Source organism: Tachysurus fulvidraco, chromosome 2, assembly GCF_022655615.1.
Source record: "Tachysurus fulvidraco isolate hzauxx_2018 chromosome 2, HZAU_PFXX_2.0, whole genome shotgun sequence".
NCBI lineage: Eukaryota > Metazoa > Chordata > Actinopteri > Siluriformes > Bagridae > Tachysurus > Tachysurus fulvidraco.
This window is the reverse complement of record NC_062519.1, coordinates 38720523-38737015: the sequence shown is the minus strand read 5'-3', so window position 1 is coordinate 38737015 and position 16493 is coordinate 38720523. Positions and strand designations below refer to the sequence as shown.

Below are 16493 nucleotides of genomic sequence, written 5' to 3'. Positions count from 1 at the left end.
TTTTGAGGCGGCTTAAAAAAACCTGTGTAAGTTGGTTAAGAGTGAAGTGTGTGCTCTGTTTTTTCTGCAGTGCTCGGTGTCCTGCGGTGGAGGTGTACAGCACCGTCTCGTCAAGTGCGTGAGCGCAAAGGCAGAGCAGGAAAAGGAAGCTGAGAAGGACAAGAAGGCCCAGTGTGATCACGAGCGCTGGCCAGAGAACACGCGACAGTGTAACCTTCACGATTGTGATAGCACCACTTCTGGTGAGTTATGTGCTTTATTATAAAATAGCTACTGTATACAATCGTTCCCTTTCATCGAACAAGGTTTTTTATTTGTTATATTTTATTTCTTAAATGGCTTCTATATACATATCAACATACCCTATATTGTTCATTACTATCTTCCTTACAGACTGGGCTACTTTAATAAAGTACTCTGCAAATAGATAGTTTGCATACCTCATTTCCCTTCTATTATTTTTAATACGTTCTGAGGTTAAAGTTTTTCTGAAGCTCTCGCTGAAGCACATTCTCACTGACGCGCATTCTCACCGAAGCGAAATATCTCCGTGCAGCATTCATTACCATTTCAAGCAGGTGATATAAATACAGTGACATACAATGGTCTACGTTTACCTAACACCTCTGTGGGAAATGATTGCTTTTTATTGGAATGCAAATCAGATAACAGGTGCAAAAAACAAAACAATTGAGGAAATCAGGGAAGAGCTGAACTGTTTCTAACGATATTGTGCTCTGGAATAGCAAAAAATGAAAGCATACATTACCCTGGAGATGCTGACAGAATATTTCTTAGATAGTTTACCGTTAATGTGATTACACGTCATTAAAATTCCAGAGAAAGGTTTGTGAATGATTATATTGTGGGCTGGTGGAATAAATGGCATCCACTGAACTACTCTTTTGCCTACGTGTGTGTGACCCAAAGTGTGTTTTTGTTAAAACTAGACCAAAGTAATCTCAAGTTCTCTTCACAGGCAGTGGAGAAATCTGTGCTTCAAAAAGACATATTGTGTATTCTGGAAAGCTTTATACGTTATACAGAGACACAAATTGCTACTAGCGTGTTTTCTATGACGATTCTGCCCACTAAAAACCATTTCAAACCTCTCTAACAAAGACCTCTGGGCCTGAAACCTCTTTTATAGAGCTCACGCCTACGTTTGACGATGTGCTGAGCGCTACCTCGCATGCGTGCTGTATTTTCTACGCTTTATTCACTGTATTTTATGTCCCAGCAGGCAGCCGTCATGCTGGCTGCAAGCATATAGTATCGTATTTTTTTTATCCGTCTACTACAGTGTGTTGGAGTTGAAATTAGAAGTTTTGAGGGTGTTTACATCTAATTCTGAACAGTGTAGGAATACAGAGCTTTTTATATATGGTCATTAAACCTCCCAACCCAATTTTAAGGAATCAGAAGTATTTAGAGAAACTAAATTAATCAAAAATGTTATGAAAATTTTGCAAGTCTGGAAGCCTGACAGACATCAGTGGGCTCTGACTTTCTTCAATTCACTGTAGTTTTATTTAGCGCTTTTAACAATAGACATTGTGACAAAGCAGCTTTATAGATATATATTTAAATTCAGGATATCAATTATATGTTTTTAAATTTATGAGTAATAAACAATAAGCATTCCAGAGGCAACAGTTTCGATAAAAAACTCCCTGAGATGAGATGGGATGTGGTAGCCTAGTGGCTAAAGTGTTGGACTGCTGATTAGAAGTTTATGAGTTTGAATCCCAGGACCACCAATGTGCCACTGTTGGGTCTCTGAGCAAGGCCTTTTAAACCTGCTAAATGCTGTGAATATGAGGAAGAAACCTGGAGAGGAACCAGACTTTAATGCTACTTGTATCTGTTCACTGATGGAGACTTGAGGGCATGGAGTCCAAAGTCATCTTCATGGTTTCTAAAGAGTACCATCCACAGCATCTCTAGGTTATCAATGTGGTCCATCCTAAGCAGCAGTGAACACCCTTCAAGTCTCTTTCTTGAGCTTCCTCTTTACTGAGGTGATTTTGCCTACAGTTTTGTTCTCAGTATGTGAAATGCATGCTCATTGGGAGTCCGGTCAGGTCAGCTTCAGCTTCGGGTCATCGTGTGAAGCACAGAGCAGTCTGTTTTACATTTCAAGCATTTGGTAGACGCCCTTATCCAGAGCGACGGTTTTGAAGCATGTGGATGGACCTGAGCAAATAATACAGGCTTCTAAGATGCCAGAATTCATCTGGCTGCTTTAGTCAGCAATCACATCATTAATAAATACAAGCGAATCGGTTAAACTGGTAGCTCCACACGCATGCCTTACACCAGGAAATAAGGTTGTGTGCTTTTGCAGTTCCTTCACATCTCCATACTTTGTTTCATCTTTCCATAGGATGTTATACTAGACCTGTAAAACTTTGGGGTTTTTTTTTATATGTTTTCTTGTTTCTGAGGCTTTCCATGCTTTACATCTTGTTGTAAACGCTTTATATTTACTCTTCTCCTAATTGTCGACTTTGACACAAATAAACTTTCCTCCAGAATAGGCTTCTTATTCTGTTCTTAAATGTCTGTGACTAGTGCATGCTTTCTTTTTAAGAACGTAACAAATAGTTGATTTGACCATACCTACAGTAACGTTTTTGTTATTTCTCGATTTTGTTTTTGTCTGATATAGTAGCCTAATGTTAGCTTGCTTCCCTGGCAATAAGTTTTTTTGGGTTTCCAAAAGCAGAGACCATCCCATTTTATCCAGGCTTTAGTGGCTGGATTTGTTCCCTGCCCTGAAATTAAACCCAGGCCACAGCAACAAGAGAATGGGATCCTGATGCCGGACGCTTTAGGAAGCATTATCTACTTACTTCATTCATAGTTAAATACTGAGGTAATAATACACACCTTTTCATAAAACAGTCAATCAGCCAATTGTCTTTTCTTGTGGTCCCTTTAAAAGAAAGGGGAACACATTTAAAACTGGCCCCAGTTTGGATATATTCTTCATTTCAGCTCCAGTAAACTCTGTTAGGTGGGTAAAATAGTAACTCCACCTAATGAGACCTAATGATGAGTTTTTCACCATAATAGATACCGTTGTCTGAGCCATAAACACCTCAAAGTCGTACGGAAATTTCAAAAGAAGCCAGTTTACGAAACAGAATCAAAGCTCAAGACCTAGACGAGGTGCCAACATTTATTTTTTAGTTGTAACATTTATGATTTTTGACTTCTTTGCTACAAAAAACAAACAAGAATTAAAAATTCACCCAGTGGAAAAGAGCAGCTCTGTGAATAGGAAAGGACAGGTACATGAAGGAACATTTGCTATTACTTTTACCTTCTGCTGTCTTTATGAGAACTCTGACCTGTGAGCTCTCCAACCTTTGACACTGGTGAGCATATAGAGGAAAAATGGGTGAATCTTTTTCATTTCTGTGACAACTTTTCAGACACATTGTTGTTCAAAGCTCAAATCTGCTGTGGGGATAAAAAATGACCCAAATGCTGGATAGCGTAAAAATAAACAGTATTTAATAACTTAAAAAACAAGAAGACAGACTAGACAACAGAGGACATAAGACAACATCATGACAACAACAGGACAACATCAGAGGATTCCGCACTGCTTAAGGCAACGTGGCTCGACTAAATACTAACAACAATTAACACATGAGGAACAGGTGTGCAGAGACAGGAGGGACGAGACAAGTGCGGGGCAGACACATGAACACAGAACATCAACAAAAGCATGTGGCTAAAGTCCGGGCTGGATCCTGACAGTACTTTTATATATATAGCAGACAGAAATGGAACTTGAACATTTTATTTAACTTGTATACAGAGTTGGTTGTACAGAGTGGTTATTTTCCGACGGATCTTTCTCACCGACAATTCGTTTCCACCCATTGAACATCCGCTCACGCCGCTGTTTGCTTCAGCTCTTGACCTTTATAATGCTTTCTTTACCTGCTGATCTCCTGATTAGCCACATGATCTATATAATAGATTGAATGAGTAGGTTTGAGTGCTGGAGATCCTTTCCTACACTGGGATTTGAGAACACCTTTGCTGTTCAGCAGTTTATTTAAGTTCAATACCACACTACTGGTTTCCCATCCACTGAAACCCTCGATAAACTTTTTTGTGTTAAAATTCTATTTTTTAATTAATTTATTTTTTTCTATGCTTGCTAGAGGTTTCTAGTTAACAATGTTGACACGTCTGTAAATAACTCTGAAATAATTCCTGAGGCATTTTTCTATCAGGGAGTCTGCCTCACAGCACGCTGTTGTTGTTTTTTTATTCTCTCTTCATGCTTGTTATTCCTGCAGCTCTGAAAAAAAAGCGGCTTATCGTTGTGTGATAAAGACAATCCTTTGAGCTGGGAAGCCTGGAAAATATACTTTATATTCTATGTGGGCTTTAGGTGAGGGAAAAATTGGAGGTTTCACGTGAGAATTCCCCCGGATTCATTGTAAACTGATGATTCGTTTTTGTTGTTTTTTTCTTTCTGTTTCATTTCATGGCCAACATAGTTTATTAGCATAAAGTCCTTGTTCATTTTATGTGGAGCTTTCTTTCTTTCTTTCTTTCTTTCTTTCTTTCTTTCTTTCTTTCTTTCTTTCATAACATTTTAAAGAATCCTTTCTTTCTTTCTTTCTCTCTTTTTCTTTTTCTTTCTTTCTTTCTTTCTGTCATAACAATTTAAAGAATTCTTTCTTTCTCTTTCTTTCTTTCTTTCTTTCTTTCATTCATAACATTTTAAAGAATCCATCCTTTCTTTCTTTCTTTCTTTCGTTCATAACATTTTAAAGAATCATTTCTTTCTTCTTTCTTTCTTTATTTCTTTTTCTTTCTTTCTGTCATAACATTTTAAAGAATCCTTTCTTTCTTTCTTTCTTTCTTTCTTTCGTTCATAACATTTTAAAGAATCCTTTCTTTCTTTCTTTCTTTCTTTCTTTCGTTCATAACATTTTAAAGAATCATTTCTTTCTTCTTTCTTTCTTTCTTTCTTTTTCTTTCTTTCTTTCTGTCATAACAATTTAAAGAATTCTTTCTTTCTCTTTCTTTCTTTCTTTCTTTCTTTCTTTCTTTCTTTCATTCATAACATTTTAAAGAATTCTTTCTTTCTCTTTCTTTCTTTCTTTCTTTCTTTCTTTCTTTCATTCATAACATTTTAAAGAATCCATACTTTCTTTCTTTCTTTCTTTCTTTCTTTCTTTCTTTCTTTTTCTTTCTTTCTCTCTGTCATAACCTTTTAAAGAATCCTTTCTTTCTTTCTTTCTTTCTTTCTTTCTTTCTTTCTTTCTTTGTTTCTTTCTGTCATAACAATTTAAAGAATTCTTTCTTTTTTTTTTCTCTCACTTTCTATACCGAAGACTTTTCGTGTGAGGATCTTTATAGCAAAAAACTAGTAATAAGTAAATATTGTTTCGTTTTTTTCTTCAATAATGTTTTTTTCCCCTGCTGTTTAAAATTTTCTGAGATTTTATCTGGGCCCAAAAAAATATATATATATATATGTTTTAAAATTGCTGGCATCATTTGACTCCACTTACAGAGAAGCATCCCTGAACATTTGATGGAAATCATTCAGTATGTTATAGCATTGACACTTGACACCAGATTCAGTTGGACACTTGGAGGAGATCTTGGAGTGGCGTTTTAAACTGCGCAAGAACGCTAAAGGAGAATCGGATATATCCTGTGGTCAAAGTCGCTAAGGAACCGCTGTTTGATCTGTTTAAGGTGCTTCCTCACAGATGTCTTAAGGCCGTTTTGAAGTCTCGCTCTTCGTTACGTCTTTTATATATATATAAAGAAAGAAAAACACTTCCATGGAAAATCTTCACAAGAGCTTTGCAGCATTGTCTAATATCCTGAGGTTGTTCACTACCATTGTTTCATGCTTCTGCAAAGGTTGACGGTTTCCTTTCTGTGAATACCCTCAACGATGGTATACACCTTTTTCCCCCCGCTTTTTTTTTTACACTTTTTCAGACAGTAGCTTTTCCACATTGGTTACTAATAGCACTGTTTTCCTTTTGGATATATTCTTAAGGAACCACATCTTGAGCACATGACAATCATGTCAAAAAGATTTTGTAGAGAAAAGGAACAAAACAGAAATATGTTGTGATGCAGATCAACACGATGTACATAATACTTCATTTATTTCAGGTTTTATTTTAGTCGTTGAATATAAATTTGACATTTGCTTCTTTTTTTCTGCTGGATCATCTCATTTTAGATTCTTTCTTCAGTCTATTTTGCTTTCAAAAGGTTAAAATAACGAAACCCTTGAGATATACCTGCCTTCACCTGTCACTCGTACTTCACTAAAACAGACCCTGAGGTGATAGACCTATCTTTGGAATAACAAATAGTCATGTCTCATTTCCTACAAATGTTTTTGTCATTACTGAACCTGAGGTTTTTCACACTTTTCCCCTGGTTCGTTGTACACACAGAATCCTGGGTTATTTGTTTCACGTGTCATGCTGCTCTGAGAAAACTTTACCCAGGTTTAACTGGTAATCCTGGCTCTTCATAATCTGACGTTAGAAACTCCTTAGCATTCCTAAACGTTGCTTTGTCCTATAACTACAGCATGTGACTTCTTTAACTAATGGTTTCTCTCACAGAGTCGGGTATTTCCTCCTCGATACGGCGTGAACTCGCGTGATGTTCTGTGTTTTACCGTCTGACGCTACCAAGCAGTTTTTTGTTAAAGCATTTTTTTCATGCTATATGATGCTCACGCTGTTGGATTTCTGATAGGGTTTCTGTTGCTAAGCATCTAGTCATTACATTTGAACCCAAGATTGTTTCACATTGTCTCAACATGGAGTCAATAGCACTGGTATCTCTTCTTCAAGGCAGGGTTTAATAACCGTGGGTAAAAAGCCATTCTAACCTCACTTCAAATTCATCAGGGTTACACTCTATACACACTTAATACACACTTGATATGAAGATGAGGATGAAGATGAGCGTGGGTTACACTCAATACTCACTTGATATGAGGATGAGTGGGGGTTACACTCAATACACACACAATACACACTTGATATGAGGATGAGGATGAGTGGGGGTTACACTCAATACACACTTAATATACACTTTATATAAAGATTAAGATGAAGATGAGCGGGGGTTACACTCAATACACACTCAATACACACTTGATATGAAGATGACGATGAGCGGGGGTTACACTCAATACACACTTGATATGAAGATGAAGATGTGGATGAGCAGGGGTTACACTCAATACACACTTAATATACTTAATATATTGATATGAAGATGAGGATGAAAATGAGAGGGGGTTATGCTCAATATACACTTAATATGAGGATGAGTGGGGGTTACACTCAATACACACACAATACACACTTGATATGAGGATGAGGATGAGTGGGGGTTACACTCAATACACACTTGATATGAAGATGACGATGAGCAGGGGTTACACTCAATACACACTTAATATACACTTTATATAAAGATTAAGATGAAGATGAGCGGGGGTTACACTCAATACACACTCAATACACACTTGATATGAAGATGACGATGAGCGGGGGTTACACTCAATACACACTTGATATGAAGATGTGGATGAGCAGGGGTTACACTCAATACACACATAATATACACTTGATATGAAGATGAGGATGAAAATGAGAGGGGGTTATGCTCAATATACACTTAATATGAGGATGAGTGGAGGTTACACTCAATACACACTTAATGAGCCAGGGTTACACTCAATACACACTTAATGAGCCAGGGTTACACTCAATACACACTTAATGAGCCAGGGTTACACTCAATACACACTTGATACAGTATAAGGAGGAAGATGAGCTGGGGTTACACTCAGTACACACTTGATATGAGGATGAGTGGGGGTTAATGTATGCATAGGATAAGATTGTTTTATCTTTTAATATAATTTCTTATAATATTCTGTCTCATACACACCAGTCAGCCCTTTTCAGTGGCTTTCAATTTTAATTTGAAGTTCTGCTGAAGTACAAAAAACAAGGCCAAGAATAAACACAAGGGGAAATTCATATATCCTACCATTCATCCTCTCTTACAGGATGTGTGTGTGTGTGTGTGGGGGGGGGGGGGATGGATGGGGCACACAAGAGATGGAGATAAATGACCTGCATCGATGGCTGAGGGTCAGAGAACTGTGTTTTTTTTTCTCAGAGGGGAATAAATGATGCAAATGCAGGAAGTGTGTGCGTGTGTGTGTGTGTGTGTGTGTGTGTGTGTGTGTGTGTGTGCGTGCGAGTGCGAGTGCGTGTGTGTGAGTGCGTGTGTGTGTGTGTGTGTGTGTGTACATGCATTTCCTGTAAAATCTCTTCTACATACTCTGCTACTCTCTAACACCCACTCTAATCGTTCAAGGAGAAGATTTTTTTGTAAATAAATAAATAAATAAATAAATATCATCCTCATTGTACAATAATCTTTCTGTTTCATTTCATGGCCAACTTAGTTAACATTAGCATAAAGTCCTTGTTCATTTTATGTGGAGCTTTCTTTCTTTCTTTCTTTCTTTCTTTCTTTGTGTCATAACAATTTAAAGAATTCTTTCTTTCTTTTTCTTTTTCTTTCTTTCTTTGTGTCATAAAAATTTAAAGAATTCTTTCTTTCTTTCTTTGTGTCATAACAATTTAAACAATTTTTTCTTTCTTTTTCTTTTTCTTTCTTTTTTCTGTCATAACAATTTAAAGAATTCTTTCTTTTTCTTTCTTTCTTTCTTTCTTTCTTTCTTTCTTTCTTTCTTTGTGTCATAACAATTTAAACAATTTTTTCTTTCTTTTTCTTTCTTTTTTCTGTCATAACAATTTAAAGAATTCTTTCTTTTTCTTTCTTTCTTTCTTTCTTTCTTTCTTTCTTTCTTTCTTTCTTTCTTTGTGTCATAACAATTTAAAGAATTCTTTCTTTCTTTTTCTTTCTTTTTTCTGTCATAACAATTTAAAGAATTCTTTCTTTCTCTCTTTCTGTCATAACAATTTAAAGAATTCTTTCTTTCTTTTTCTTTTTCTTTCTTTTTTCTGTCATAACAAGTCATAAGAATTCTTTCTTTCTATCTTTCTTTCTTCCTTTTTTACATCCCTTCATTGAACCTTCATTCTTGCTCTTTCTTTAAATTTGTCTTAGGTTTCCTTCTTTAGTTTTATTCCTGAATTTTCTTCTTCTTTCTCTCTTCATGCCTGCCCTTTAATTCAGTTCTTCCGTTCTTCATTACATCAACCTCTAACCTATCTCAGGGGTCTCGGGGCAGAAGTTGGGGGCCACCCAGGTTATGGTACCCAATGTAGGGCACATCCACACACTTATTCACACACTCATAGGTTTGAGGCAGTAATCCTCGAGTCCTGGAGGTGCGAGACAAACCAGTAAGCCATCAAACTTCCCCACTTAATCATCTTGTCTTTGATTCTTCTTCTGTACCATTATTTTATTTCTTATTTATTCTCCACTCATAGCTGATGCTTTTTATTCAGAATCAGAACATTTTCCTTTCTCACGTACATTTGTGTAGATTTTATCTTTACAGATTACGCCTCCTTCTTTACATCTCAGCTTTATCACTGGTTCCAATTCACTCCCTTGTCCTTATCAGCAAAATCCAGTCATTAAAATATCGGCACCCTTTCCTCTAAAGAGCAATTACAAGTCCAATCTTTTATTATCGCTGCTCTTGATCTGGGCTAGTTACAGTATAGGGTCACTAATGTGATGCCTGCACTCAAGAAGACCCTCTTTCACTATCAGAATTGTTTCTCTCCTTGTTTTGTTTTTGAAGGTTACTGTTGAATCGACGTTTCTCTGGGTACTTGGTAGTTCTCTTTAATTAGCGTTTAATGTACTGTGTGGGGGGCGCGGTGGCTTAGTGGTTAGAACGTTCGCCTCACACCTCCAGGGTTGGGTGTTCGATTCCCGCCTCCGCCTTGTGTGTGTGGAGTTTGCATGTTCTCCCTGTGCCTCGGGGGTTTCCTTCCCCGGTCCAAAGACATGCATGGTAGGTTGATTGGCATCTCTGGAAAATTGTCCGGAGTGTGTGAGTGAATGCGAGTGCGATGGGTTGGCACTCTGTCCAGGGTGTATCCTGCCTCGATGCCCGATGACGCCTGAGATAGACACAGGCTCCCCGTGACCCGACAAGTTCGGATAAGCGGTAGAAAATGAATGAATGAATGAATGGTAGTTCTCTTTATTTAGCACTCAATGTACAGTGTTAAAACAAACACTGCCGTCTTTTTTTACTTTGGAGTGCTTTGTCAATACTTGGCAGCGTAGTGAGCCGAGGAAGAACGACGTTCACTCCAGGTCTTGCAGCTAGAATTTGGCCCTCTTTGTACAGTAAGGTCACTGCTGAGAGTCCAGAAAACTTCTAGATGTAGGAATCACTACTTTTGTCAGAGAACCGGGGTTAAAAATAGACCCAAATGCAAGATAGCAAAAAAAAAAAACACGGTTTATTAATAAAACAACAAAACCAAACACAGACAAAAGACAGAACTTTTCTGAAGTGTTTTATTCCTTTTGCACCACAGTAACTTACCAGAGATCATTTTTATACATATTAAAGAGAGATTTGTTTACTTTATCTATTTCGCATCAGAATTTTGTCACTAATCTAAGAACATTATAGAATCATAGACCTCATGCTCTTGTGTTTGTCCTGCTCACCATTATTTTTCTCCAGCTGATGAATACTAGCAGTTTTCAAGATTGTTTAAATCCTCTGCAAGTTTTTTTACCCCATAGACACCCCCTCTCCTGCTCTTTTACATTTACAGTTACAGCATTACCAGATGCCCCACAAGTGCTTTGAAGTCTATTCTATCAAAGAATACATCAACATCGGTTCTCTAGGTTTTAGACTTTTTTAAATATACACATAAAACAAACAGGGAACATAAGCGCTGGTTGCAGCGTTTCAGGAAGGGGTAGGTCTTTACCCGTCATTTGAAGATACCCATTGACTCAGCTGTTCTGACATCTAGGGGAAGTTCATTCCACCACCTCGGTGCCAGAACATTAAAGAGTCTTGATGTATTCCTACCTTTTACCCTGAGAGATGGTACGTAGGACCAGTCGAGCAGTGCTGGTAGATCTGAGTGAGCGAGGTGGGAGGGATTTTACAGCACTTACCATACCACACCTTGCACCACGCTCCGTTCAAACCTCTTGTACAGTTCAACCAGACTCAGATGCAAGACATGCTTTAAGGCTCTTCTCTTCTCCGTTCTGACACACAGGTGCTACAATAAACTTCCCTTCTCTATCCAAACACCTGAGTCACTGTTGGCTTTCAAGATGAAGGTAGAATTTATGCGAGTTGGGAGTTATGTGACAGACGTTTTTCAGAAGTCAGTACCTCAGAAGTCCGTCTTTATACACTGTTAGGGCATCAATTGGAGCTTTAGTAAGATAGCATTTTATCAAGTAGAGTGAGATTCAGAATGATTTCTAAGAATGTAAACACGAATAGATATATTTAACTCATACATATATTTAGTTAATCCTAATTTTCTGTCAGATTCGGTGGTGGTAACACTGCTGGTTGTTGTGTAAATCAGTGTATCGTCATTCTTTCTTATCGTTTCGAAAGGAAACATTCTGACACAGGGACACACATCTCATCACTCACGTCATTTCCATGTGTGTGATCTTTGACACTCTCATTCCAAATGTTTCCTGTGTGTTTTCCAGGTCAGGAGTGTTTACGCGACCGTCTGACCTTCCACTTCTGCCAGAAGCTCCAGTGGCTCGGCCAATGTCAGCAACCTGCGGTTCGAACGCAGTGCTGCAAAACCTGTGGGCCGGGAGGACGTGGTAATGAGCGAGCCACCCGCCGCTGAGACAGGAGGAGGATCTGGGAGAACTTTTTGACTTATTTTTTTTAACGCTCACTCACATACACCAAATCTAGGACAAGCCTTAACTAAAGCTTTTTGTCTCCATCGACCTGCAGGATTCTGTCGAGGAACCCGAAGGCTTTATCCGTTATTACATCGTAGTTATCGTAACTTAGCCTGTGTTCTTAGCATCGATGAAGCACCTCAGATGAATATCACAGTGTTTTGAAGATTATAACAATAGTATTCAATAATATTGAGTGACTAATTCTAGATGTTAAAAAATTCCATTCTGAGGAGTGGAATGAAAACCTTCACAGACATCGAGGATTTCGCATATCGCTATGTAAGATGAGATAAGATGAGATAAGATGAGATAAGATGAGAAATTCAAGAAGAGAATAAGGATAAGAAGGATAAAAGCTTATAAGTCAAGCTCCAAAATCATCATCTATCCTATAACAATAATTAAAAAAAAAATTTCAATTTTTTTTAATTATTTCATCTTTATTATCAGGTGGTACGTCAACTGACGTAATCCAAACTATAGTCAGTAGATATGTTTCTTTCTTTTTTTTACCACCGTCTTCATTTTTCACTCATGAACTTAGATTGAATTTCTGTTTGGCGTTCTAGATAAGCATGTAGTTCTGTTTTTTTTTTAAACTTCCTACAAAATGAGCTACAAGTTCAAACAATGCTTTCTACTGATCGCAGCTATTAGCTAATTAATGTATAAACCTCAAACCCAAAATAAAAAAGAAACCTGGTGCTATGGGCCGCTTTATGGCCCAAACTCAAGTCATGGGTTTGTGGGCCGGTGTCTTCGTCTACTTGAAGAAACATAAAGTTTTACATTGGTACTAAAAATCAATTGGGAAAATGACGCCTGAACGATTTTTGTGCCATCGTATCGTTTTCGGAAATTTGTTCTGAATGGTAAAGGAGCTTTAGTGTAGTTTTGGTCTTGAAAGTAACACTTTATGACATTTTAACCTCAGGTGAGGTTTATCAGGTTATTAAAGAAAGACATTACCAGTAGAATAAATGAGTGTTACGGTCACACCGGTCATTTGTAGATTTCGGAATAAAATGTATAACGTTTTGTACTCGTAAACTGTAGTAATAAAAAGGTCAAAACAACAGAAAAATGTTCATTTAAATGGTTTATTCTACTCACAACCACACATTATCTGAAGAGATCTCCGCCCACTCCACAATTATGACGTGTCATATATCCTAGAAAACCTTCTTTCCTGATACGTCATTATATGATTTATTCGTGTTCATTTCATATAATAACCGTTTAGTACATCACACTAGTATGGAAGTACATGAAATCATATCAGTTTATTTTATTTTTTTCCAGCTCAAAAAAAAATATAATCAAAATTGGCTAGCTAGATTTCTACATAACCTGCATTTTATTAAATTTTGCTCGTTATTTCTATTCCTGATTAGAAACCTCATATAGAGGAATGTCCCAAAAACATTTTTTTTGTACTGGAATAGCATAAAATAATTATTTTAATAATCAAATAAATAAACTTTTTTTATTTTTAATTTATTTATATGAAGCCTCATTTGCATAAATAGCTGGTATAGTGTTGATATGTTTCACTACAAAATTTCAAAAGCAAAAAAGCTTTATCTATTGTAATAAATAAGTAAATAGATAGATAGATAGATGATAGATAGATAGATAGTAGCTAGATAGATAGATAGATAGATAGATAGATAGATAGATAGATCTAGCCAAACAAACAAACAAAAATAAATAACTAAATAAATGATAATTAAAAATTTAGCCAAACAAAAAAAACAAGACCTTAATTTTTGTCTGTTTTGGGGATACAGGTGTCACCGTGTATTTAAGGTCAGTCGGTATTGTATGGTATTGATATCATATATCTGTATGTTTCTACTCTACACTATGTGAAGCAACATTTGGCATGTCACATGCTAAGAAAGTTCAGGAGGCTGTAAAAGCTTTTTGTCTTTTATCGTCTCTCGCACTCATGTCTCCACCTCGTGGTTACACTTTTGTATTCACAGAGTTATATCGGTCTGGATGTTTTTGACATCTTAGCCTGTAATCATTGTGCTTCGTATGTAGTGAATTCACACATCTGCGTAGTGTTAACTTCTTTACACACCCACAATCACACACACACACACACACACACACACCCATGCGCCGCGCACGGCCCTATACACGTAGATGCTAAGAACACGTCTTCTACTATATGTATCATTTGGTCGCTAATTATACACTGCTTCATGTGGTGTATTTTTAGTATCATTTAAAGTGGAAGGTGTCATAATGTAGTTCACATGTTCAGCACGACATTCTTCATAAGATCCCCGCAGGTCCTTAGCAGCGTCAAAGTGTTTTCACACGCCGCTGTTCCAGCGCTCAGATCTAAAGAGGAGAGTCCGCCTGAAGAGAAAAACAAAATCCACTAATGATTGCGTCCTTGGCCGACAGTAAAACCGGACAGCGCGGTTTGACTTTCAGTGTCTGTTCTTGATGCTGTGGCTACATCTCCGCTCTGTCTATGCACGTGTGATATTTGAATTAACCCCTGATGAAGACACATTCTCATTGGGTTGAGAAGGTTTTATTTAATTTATAGGATAGAGATATATAACAGTGTTTCGAATATTAAATCTGGGTAGGGGTATTCAGAGATCAATGCTTCTCGAGCGTGACAGAGTACATTGATTGTACTTTGACCATTTTGCCGCTCTACATTTTCCCTGTGTATCGTACATACAAAAATCTCAGTGTTCCTTTGATCTATTTTGTGAACAGACATCATTCTCTGTATCGATTTATTAAACACTATATTACACTCAACAGCTTTGGAAGTCATCTTTAGAGACTGCTTTTTATCAAAAGTCACTGAGGAAATGAGAAGGAGAGGGGAAAGGGAAACTACATGCAGAGCTCGATGTATACCAAGCACACAATTCAAGCTGAGTATAAGATAGTGGATGTGCAGATTAAAGAAAATGAGACATATTTATTTTGTAGAGTGAAGGATTAGTTAAGAAGTAAGTGTTCCCTGAGAAGATCGGTCGCGTGATCAGTCGTTCGTAAGATAGCTGACACATTCTGCTGTCTGGATTGAGGTTGGAGGTTAGTTCACCTTTGAGGGACGGTCAGTGTAAGGTTCTAGAAAGGGATCGTAAGTTATCAACAAATGAGCTGCCATATATGTATACTGCTTTTAACATGGACATCGTCTCAAAGCAGCCTGACATAAGTAAGAACACAGAATCAAAAATAAAAAGTTTACCAATTAAGTCTATGTATGTTTATGGTCGAATCAGATATCACTCAATGAGCAAGGGGGAGGTGTGACGTGTGGCACGGAAAAAACATCTGCTGAGATGTACATATGTAGACGAGAAGAAACTCGACCGAGCACTAAGCATGATCAGAAGGGAACTCAAGCCCTGATGTCGGTCGTGTGACACTGGATAGAGAATAGCGACTGTAACACTAGCTACAAGATGCCGTTCGAGCGACAGAATGCAACCACACCCCGAGCACTGCCTGAGGTCAACGTAATTCTGGAGTGCAGTACAGACGGCAGACGTCTTCAGAGTTCACTTGAGCGTAAGAACGCAGTACAAGATGACCGACGCAACTACCGCAGTTCAAGGTCGGTGTTCAATTTTAGATCATCTGAAGATTCGGTCGAGAATATTTTTTATTTTGTGAGGATACTTCTCTGTTGAAATCTGTGAATTTGTAGTCTACCACGGACCCAACATCAATTCTTCCTGCCGGAGTCTCTTTCACACTGATGATCCGGGCCTGATGAAGACCCGACCATTAAGACCTGACTGACGCACACGTGGGGCAGTATGATACCATGTGATTCATTGACTGATTTGTCATTTGGTTTCATATAATTATTTACGTAGTTAGCCGGCTTAGCAGTTGTCTTATTGCTAACTCCAACGAACATGCAATCAAGATCAGTTAGGATGCTTGTTGGAGTGCTGTAGATGGTCAGGATCATACTGGATAAGGACACTTACTACTAAAGTTAAATAAGGGAATGTTCACAACATCCATCTTCAAGCCACCGTCCATACATACTTTACCATTTGTCTTGATAAACACTGATCTTTGAGAAACGTCGCAAAAAATGGGCTTGGCATGGTTAAGGACAACCCATTCCTGATTTATTCCCTAGTTGATGTTATTGCACACAAAAATCCTGATGGACTGCCTAGCAACCGTGTATAGACATTACCCCCGCGGACCCAACACTGATTAGTGTGTTACATAGAGAATGTGAGAGCTTCTCTTTCCAGGACCCTGATCGGTAATTTTGATATAACGCGTTAGATGGCAGGAAAGGCTATTCTAACAGATAAGTCCGATGAACGATAACAAACGATTAAGAGTCAGGAGAATCAAGGAAAGAAGTAAGAAGTTTATGACGTACACGTATAAAAGCGTATTTGGAGCTAAACAAAACACTCCAATACGCGAGCATTGACTAATAAAAAGGGAATAGAAGTGCACTGATATAGATATCCAAACCTCAAAAGCGATGAAACACGACAATTACCTCAATAAGAAAGACGTAA

The 16493-nt window shown here is 37.7% G+C and overlaps 1 protein-coding gene across 3 annotated transcripts in view; it reads left to right on the top strand.

Annotated features, from left to right (window-relative positions):
* Positions 1–12405, top strand: part of LOC113646750 (A disintegrin and metalloproteinase with thrombospondin motifs 7) — a 62151-nt gene extending 49746 nt beyond the window's left edge. For 2 of the 3 annotated variants that reach the window (XM_027153215.2, XM_027153214.2), the window contains exons 23-24: positions 71–242; positions 11737–12405. In XM_027153215.2, coding sequence (XP_027009016.2) covers positions 71–242; positions 11737–11885 — 321 coding nt within the window. In that variant the 3' untranslated portion in view covers positions 11886–12405. Of the gene's footprint in view, positions 1–70; positions 243–11736 lie in introns of those variants that run through there. The other variant, XR_003441516.2, reaches the window with a different exon arrangement.
* Positions 12406–16493: the final 4088 nt, after the last annotated feature.